This window comes from Nicotiana tomentosiformis, chromosome 1 (assembly GCF_000390325.3).
Source record: "Nicotiana tomentosiformis chromosome 1, ASM39032v3, whole genome shotgun sequence".
NCBI lineage: Eukaryota > Viridiplantae > Streptophyta > Magnoliopsida > Solanales > Solanaceae > Nicotiana > Nicotiana tomentosiformis.
The window spans coordinates 109446879-109455738 of NC_090812.1; the positions used below are offsets into that span (position 1 = coordinate 109446879).

Consider the following 8860-nt stretch of genomic DNA (forward strand, 5'->3'; position numbering starts at 1 on the left):
AATTGTATGTTGGAAAGGGGTACCTCACAGAGGGCCTCTTCAAACTAAATGTAATGGTTGTTGACAGTATGAATAAAATTGCAACTTCTTCTTATTTATTGGAGTCAAATGATTTATGGAATATTCGTTTAGGACATGTCAATTACAAAACCTTGCGGAAGTTAATTAATTTAGAAGTGTTGCCTAAATTCGAGTGTAATAAATCAAAATGTCAAATATGTGTTGAGTCTAAGTTTGTAAAACATCCTTATAAGTCTATTGAAAGGAATTCAAATCCTTTAGACTTAATTCATACTGACATTTGTGATATGAAGTCGACACCATCTCGAGGTGGGAAAAAGTATTTTATTACTTTTATTGACGACTGCACTCGATATTGTTATGTTTATTTGCTTAATAGTAAGGATGAAGCAATTGAAGTATTTAAGCAATACAAGAATGAAGTGGAGAATCAATTGAATAAAAAGATCAAAATGATTAGAAGTGATAGGGGTGGAGAATATGAATTTCCATTTGCAGAAATATGTTCGGAATATGGAATTATCCATCAAACTACTGCACCTTACATACCTCAATCCAATGGAATTGCGGAAAGGAAAAATCGGACATTAAAGAAAATGATGAATTCTTTATTAATAAGTTTCGGATTATCGCAGAGTTTGTGGGGCGAAGCTATCCTTACAGCTAACCGAATACTCAACAGAGTACCTCACAGCAAAACGCAATCTATTCCATATGAAACATGGAAAGGAAGAAAACCCAACTTGAAATATTTCAAAGTGTGGGGGTGTCTAGCAAAGGTACAAGTTCCTTTACCTAAAAGGGTTAAAATCGGACCAAAAACTGTTGATTGCATTTTCATTGGATATGCTACAAACAGTAAAGTATGTCGGTTTTTGGTTCATAAATCTGATAATCCCGAAATTCACATTAATATGGTAATGGAATCAGATAATACTGAATTCTTTGAAAGCATCTATCTGTATAAAACTGAATGTGAGTCGTTAAGTGAAAGACCTAAACGACCTCGGGAAGAACCAAAGGAAAATACTCCAAGTATAGAAGATCCAAGGCGTAGCAAACGTCAAAGAACATCTACTTCCTTTGGACCAGATTTTGTGACATTCTTGCTTGAAAATGAGCCTCAAACTTTTAAAGCAGCTATGTCATCTTCTGATTCAGCGTTTTGGAAAGAGGCAGTCAATAGTGAGATTCAATCAATTTTGGATAACCATACATGGGAATTGGTAGATCTTCCTCCAGGAAATAAGCCTTTAGGTTCGAAATGGATCTTTAAACGGAAAGTGAAAGCTGATGGCACTATTGACAAATATAACATTTTGGCCCAAACCTTTGGCACCTATTTGTATACATTGTGATAGTCAAGCGGCAATAGGCAGGGCAGGGAGCGTTATGTATAACGAAAAATCTCGTCATATACGACGGAGACACAATGCCGTTAGACAACTACTCTCTAGTGGTGTTATCACAATTGACTACATAAAGTCAAGAGATAACGTATCGGATCCACATACAAAAGGCCTATCTAGAGAGGCAGTTGAAAGATCATCAAAGGGAATGGGGTTAAGGTCTAGGACAAGTCATCATGACGGTAACTCTACCTAGCAGACTGGAGATCCCACGAGCTAGGTTCAAAGAGATCAAACAAAGTTATGAATGACGGTTCAACATTGTCAAATAACTCAACCCATTCTCGTGATGAAGACAATATTCAGAAATTGAGGTAAAGTATTAAGGCTTTTTGATGAGTCAACAAAGCTTAAAGATTTTTTAATGATTTGTTAAGTCTGGCAGGATATGACCAGATATTGTGTCTATAGGATTACATGTTTAGAAATCACCTATGTGAGTGTGAAGTGTAAGCCGCTTCAAGGGGAATGAAAGTAAAGGCCCATTCTCTAAGCACTCATGAAACCAGGTGGTGTTCATGGATGAAACGAACACAACCGTGAGAACCATAGATGGTTAAGGATTGATTATGTGACTTATGTTGTCTAGGTATACAACAAAATTCAACGGTTCAAAGATATCAAATCTACCGATTGACCGAGTATATCTGATATAAGTTCACTGCGGAAAGTTCAAAGGGAAACTTACTTATCCATATGCAATTAATTCTTGCATGTAAAACACACACACGTCCGTGCATTCCTTTATTTTATAGTCATTCCCCATTCATGTGGGGGATTGTTGGGATTTTAAGCTTGTGTAGCTTAAAGAAGGTGAATGAGAAATGGAGGGAAAATGAAATATTTGAGTTTCCCTTGGGAAAGGAACATTGTCCCATATCGGAGAAAGAAAAGACTTTTGATGGGTATATATATAATTGCTCTCCTTCTAGCTCTTAAAGAGTTAAGAAAAAGGCAAGCCTCGCGCTGTCGTCGTCGTCGCTCGCTCGGCTCGGCTTCGGCTTCGGCTTCAAAATTCAATCCGGAATAACCCATGACCCGCGACCCGGTTCGGTCAGGCCCGTTTTCTTTTCCGGATTATTTTTAATATATTTTTTCCGTAATATTTCAAACACCCCTTTTCCAACAGCCATGGCTGTTTCTGAAAGGTTGCAAACCTTTTCAGAAACAATGCTAGCAACTCTATAAATAGAGTTTGAATCCTAGAATCTTTCTTTACAAAATTTTCTGAGCTTCTTCTTCTTCTGCACAATATTTTCCAGTGTGTTTTACGACCATTGAGTGGTTCGCAGTTCATCAGAGTTTTGGTACCAATACACTGGTGAGTTAAATCGTCCTATCCTGGGAGGATATATTCCAGCACCTCGGGTACTTGAGGGGAATAATTTCCTTAAGGACACACTGTGTATTCAGTGGGCTCGATTTATTCCTATACTGTTTTTTGTTTTTCATAATCTATTTCGTTGAACAAGTATTACTAACTTTCTGTTTTGTTTTTCCAAAAAGTTTAATTATTTATTACAGCAATACAGAATAATAACATATCCGCCCTGCAGTAATTATACAATACTTGTTTATTTTTCATTCTATTTTGAAGGCATTTGACAAATTTCTCAGAATGAATGTGACACAGCACACCGCATCCTTTAGAAAAAGCTACGGAATAGTTTGTTTTGTGCCCACTGCGTGGCTGTATGAGAAAGTTAGGGTTGCCAAATGCCCTTCATTTGCTGTGTCTTTTATTTATTTGTTGTTACTAACCATCTATTTTAATTTATTTGGCATATTTTGATTAAGAATAGAATTTAAGAAGAAAGAACTTTTTTTTAAAAAAAAATAATTATAGTTTAAAACATGGCATGAGATTTAGGGATGAGCATAGTTTGGACAAATTTGAAATTTTTTAATTTTCAAATTGTAGATTTGGATTTTGAATTTAATTTTTTAAAATTTGGATTTCAGATTAAATTTTGAATTTGGGACTTCGGATTTTTATATATCTTAAAATTCCAAATTAACATACTATATATTTAGCTTTAACCATTAAACACCCATTTTTCATATAATTACTAAGTTCAACATCAAATGCCCTAATAAGTTTAATACCCCGCCCATTAGACATTAGCTGATATATCCAAATACTAAGTTCAATATCAAATGCCATACTAAATCGAATATAAGATGTTTTTTCATTCTCACGCAAGTAAGTTTTATGCATTTACATCTTATATTCTTTCATTCTCACGCAAGTAAGTTTTATGCATTTACAAACACTAAAGGCTGAAGTTGTGTTACTATCTAATTTGGCATGGCCTTACTATGTTTGATGTGTTAAAGTTTATTAATGCTTCTGTTGCGTTTCCTTAATAATGGTTTAATTGCTTGCGTAAATACTTTTATGGTAGGAATGAAGAACTATTAAAGCAATTTACTTGGATGTACCTTTTTTTTGTAAGAAGGACGAAGAGGCTCAACTTATCAGCTCAAACCCAAAATTCTAAATATCCAATCTGATTACTTTGTTGCCGAACTAAAAAAATACAGTCCAATCTGATTTTATTTGGATTGAATTTGGATTGTAATTTCTTCAATTCGATAATCGAAAAATCTAAACCGAAATGTTCTTATCCAACCCGAACTGCTGGAATGCCCACCCTTACTGAGATATATGTGGCTATATAAACATGCAATTATGGGTAAAATCGAAAGTTTAAAGGTAAATTATTTTCAAGAGTACATCACGTTCCACGAATTGGATACTAACAGGTAACCAAAAGTGTTTCCTGATCTCTACCTAATGTATTCATTGTCTTAACGTTTTTGATCAATTTCGCACTTGTAAGCTCGTATTTAAGTTCATATAGGAAACAGCTCTAATCTTATTTCAGATGTGAGAAACAGCTAAAACACCAACATAAACGTGCAAACATCTTAGTACAATGTGCTCTCAACTATCCCAATTTTAAATTTAAGAAAATAAAATGAAAAAACTGATAGTACGTACAGGCTTAAGTCCTCCTTCCAAACAAATCAGCCTGTGACTAATACAACTGTAAGAGACTTTGGAGAAAAAAACGTAAACTACACGTACAAGATTAGATATATGTAAACGATTTCTTTCTTTGTTTATTAAAGATTTCTCTTTTACAAATGGAATGAAATCCATGTTAACATATCGTATAAGAAAATCGGAGTATACAAACATAATTAAAAAGAAAGAAGTAGTAATATAATAGGAAAAGAGTAGTGAGTTACTTTAGGTACATATAAATGGGTACACTAGGTTTAGTCTTGTATCTGTAGAAGGCTGTTTTCTTCTTGTAAGTAGGATTATCAATAGTGATAACAATCTTCCCTTCTTCTCTAATATGAAAGGAATTCCGTACAGTACTCTCCACCATTTTCTTCTCTTCTTGAAGCAACACTCTGTATGAGCAATCATCATCTGGTATGAATTCTTCTCTGTAAGTCACTTCATTTCCCACCACCATCATATCCCAAGTTATGGTCACCTCAACCTATAATCACAAGACATTATGGTCACACTGGCGGATTCAGGATTTCAAGAGGATTGGTGCATTATTGTGAAGAGGTGGATCTAGAATTTATACTTGACGGGTTTAACTTTAGTCTCTTACCATGAACCCACTACATATTTGAAATTATAGGTTCAAAATTTTATTCTTTTTAAAATTTTAGTAAGTTTCACATATATATCTATACTCCGTACCGAAAACAGGACCGTTTGGAGTAGGATTTGAACTGTCAATGTCACTTGTAGAGGTGTACCCAATAATAATTGCATCATAGGAGTCTTTGAGCATGGGTGCGCACACATATATTTAAATAATTTTGAAGAAATATGACATTATTATATATGATTTAGGGAGAGGAGTATGGTTCACGTGAACTCACACCCCTTAACCTAGATACGACTCTGATTATGGAACATAGAAAAAATCAGTCTTAAACTCTTGAGTCAAAGAGGCTTATCCAGGATTTGCACTTGATAATTCAACTTTATTGTTAATTATTAGGAGGTGGTTTGGTTTGAAATATAAGAAAATTTTGTTTCCGAAGAAAATTCCGTATTACTTATATATTGCTTAGTTCCAGTATAAAATCATGCATAACTAATACAATCCGGTATAACTAATAAGTACACCATTTGGTTACTAGTATTGAACTATGCACTAAGTTATGCAAAACCAACAAAATCTTTATAATGATATTTTATACAGGATAAAATATGAAATACGCATACGCATATTAGCAATGCATGCGTGAATAAGAGTAGTACATAACAATCCTTGTATCATTATTTACTACATAAATAATTGAAACAATTCTTGCACTATAATCTAGAATAACTAAATTGTAAACAAAATGACTCTTAACATTTTAGCAGTGAATTTAAAATATAATATTTGTTGAATTTTAATGATTATATATGAATATTATGTGTCCAAAATATTGAGTTCAGTTGAACCTATAGGCTTCATCCGCTTATACTTGACATGACTTGAATTGAAATGGAATCACACAATGAAAACTACGGATTGGCGCAAATACTACGTACCTCTTTGACCGGTATTTTAATTAGGCCAATTGAACATGGTTTGAGGCTTATCTCTAAAACTTTGTCATCAGTTGAAAACTCAACATCATTCTCTGTTTTGAGTCCACCATATTGAGCCAATAAGTTTTCCGGACAAATATACCTACACACATGACACAAGAAAATTAATTCAAGACAATAAAAAACACAAATCTTTAGCCAAATTAAAAGAATTTTCGCTAATTACTTGAGAAGGGTCTCTGTAACTTTTGATGGCTTCACAAATATGAACGTGTTCTTGCTTCTTTGTGTGATCATTCTCAAGTTAAGTGCATGCACCGTCGAAAACCAAACAGGAACATTAATGAATATCTGCAATATTATGATCACAAATTTTAGTTTCCATGCAAATTCTCATTTCATTAATTTAATCCTATTCAATAGAACAAATAAATTAACTTACATTCTTGTAGATGATTCCAGGATAATGATCATGAACCAAGCTCATCATTTTCCTATTAATCCAACGAACCTCTTTCCATGAATTTCCTGGTGAATTTCCCAAATCAATAATCTGAAGAATGGAATTAACCCCTCCTTGTTTAAAATCAAGTTGTTGAATTGCCTTCTCCATAATATGTATTCTCCACCTAAGGCATTCTTGGTGGTGATGATGCCTACCCCAAATTTCCTCTTCCAATTCTTTATTCTTAATATTCCTAAACACATTATAACACAAAAGCCTGCCTTCTTTGTCCTTGCCATTTGTGTACCACAAACTCTCAAGCTCAGGACTAAATTTCTCGTCAAGAATATCAGCAACTCTAAAATCCCTCCTCCATCTCAACGTCTTTCGCAACATCTTGAACGCGTCGTAAACGCTGTAATCCTTGGCTCTCAAGAAATTCATCAAAACAATATCTGTGCTCGGGTTCCCTTTACTTGGCAATAAAGGAACATCCCATAAAGAAATGTCCCTCAAATCTTCTGTAATACATAATCTGGAAGAGAGCAATTTGTGTTTATTTTTGCCGTAAATGTAACCACCAAGAATGGCATCTTCCACCCTACATCGTAGTCTAAGCAAAGCATTAATTCTTGAAGATTTCAGGTCAAGAGGACAAGCTAATTGGCCTGCAGGCTGATCAGAGATATGATGTTGTTCATCATCATTTTCACTGCTCATATCATCAATTATATCCACAGGCACAACAGCTTCCTCCCGCATTCTTCAAGATTATTATTCGATTTTTTACATCTCAGGCCATAGCAAATTAAACCGTCTTTTCTCCCTCTGGTTTTGGTTCGAGGTGAACATGTTATTGTTGTTCAAAAATAATGTCAAAAACTATTGCTTCAACCGTTAGTATTATTGGAGCTGAGAGCACCATCCAAATACTAAATGTTTGATGACCATCTACATATTTTCGTTTTTTTTTTTTTTTGGTTTAAAGGTCGGTGATATTCCAAAAGAATCCCGTCCATACCTGCTCATATAATCATAAATCCATAATTAAGGGATTCACGAGAAATATGCAAGCTAAACCAACTAGTCCAAATTTAATTTAACTTTTGAAGGAGAGGCGAGGGAGGGTGATTTTGGATCTTTTTTTTCATTCTTTCTTGAGAGTCTATGTATCAATATATATGTACAAAGTAATAAATATGCAAACGTTTTATATTTTAGAAATAATAATTAATTATACTATAGAAATTAAACGATAAGAAAGGTTATTGTTAAATAGAACGTAGATACCATTTTACACATTTATGATTTTACGGTACTGGCATTTAAAATTATTACTCATACTCTTAACATATAAAGATGAACAATCAACACCAACATATATATTTTATAAATGTTTGAGTTACAAAATAAAATTTAATAATATAAACAGAATCGTGATAAGTTGTAGTAATTCTTATTAGCTTAAAATTTAGTCCCAAAGCACGTTAGTATTCCTTTATTTTATCAACGAAGTCGTTGACTTCTTTGTTCTATAAATAGTTGTGTCCAAAGAAGTCACACACTCCCTTATATAATTTCTTTCATTTAATACTTACTCATAATTAAGGTATTTATAGTCTTCAAGAACAATTAATATTAAGGATAGAATTAAAAAAAATAATTAATTTACTCTTAAACTTCTAAAATGATAAATAATTTGAGATAACTATTTATAAAAACCACGACAAATAATTTGAGACAGGAAGTACCTACATCATTATTATTCTTGTTCGACGTAAACAACAATTCAATTAAAGTTAGAAGATGTTCTAGCTGTTATCTAAAAGTAAACCTTTGAAACTCTAGACCTTCTTAAAAAAGGAAATCGCAGCATCTATCTTTTCCTAGTTTGGATAATATACAAGAAATGGCGTGGTATAGCTATTTTTTTAAATGGTATTTACTTTTTAGTCAGTATTTTTAATGTTGAGTAAAAATAGCCACTACTCTATTAAATATGAAAAGTCATTTTTACCCTTTTTCATGAGTGATGTGTAAATATTAAGGACATGGTGTCCTTAATTTCATGAGTGTTATGTAAATATTAAGGACAAACCATGTCTTTAATATTTACACATCACTCACGAAGTTAAGGACACCATGTTCTTAATATTTACACAATACTCATAAAGTTAAGGACACTATTTCCTTAACATTTACAATGCACACATGAAATTAAGGACACCATGTCCTTAATATTTATACTGCACATATGAAGTTAAGGACATGAAATCCTAAAGTTCAACAACATAAGGTGCAAATACAAGTTAAGGATATTATGTCCTTAACATTTATATTGCACACATGAAATTAAGGACACCATGTCCTTAACATTTACACTGCACATATGAAATTAAGGACATG

The 8860-nt window shown here is 33.2% G+C and overlaps 1 protein-coding gene across 1 annotated transcript; it reads right to left on the bottom strand.

Annotated features, from left to right (window-relative positions):
• Positions 1-4530: 4530 nt before the first annotated feature.
• On the bottom strand, positions 4531-7313 carry LOC104121272 (patellin-4-like). The gene is made up of 4 exons (XM_009633225.4): positions 6452-7313; positions 6236-6360; positions 6010-6151; positions 4531-4948 (listed from the first exon to the last, which is right to left on the bottom strand). Exons 1-4 carry the CDS (start codon positions 7214-7216, stop codon positions 4682-4684), a joined length of 1299 nt encoding a protein of 432 aa, XP_009631520.1. The 5' UTR covers positions 7217-7313; the 3' UTR covers positions 4531-4681.
• Positions 7314-8860: the final 1547 nt, after the last annotated feature.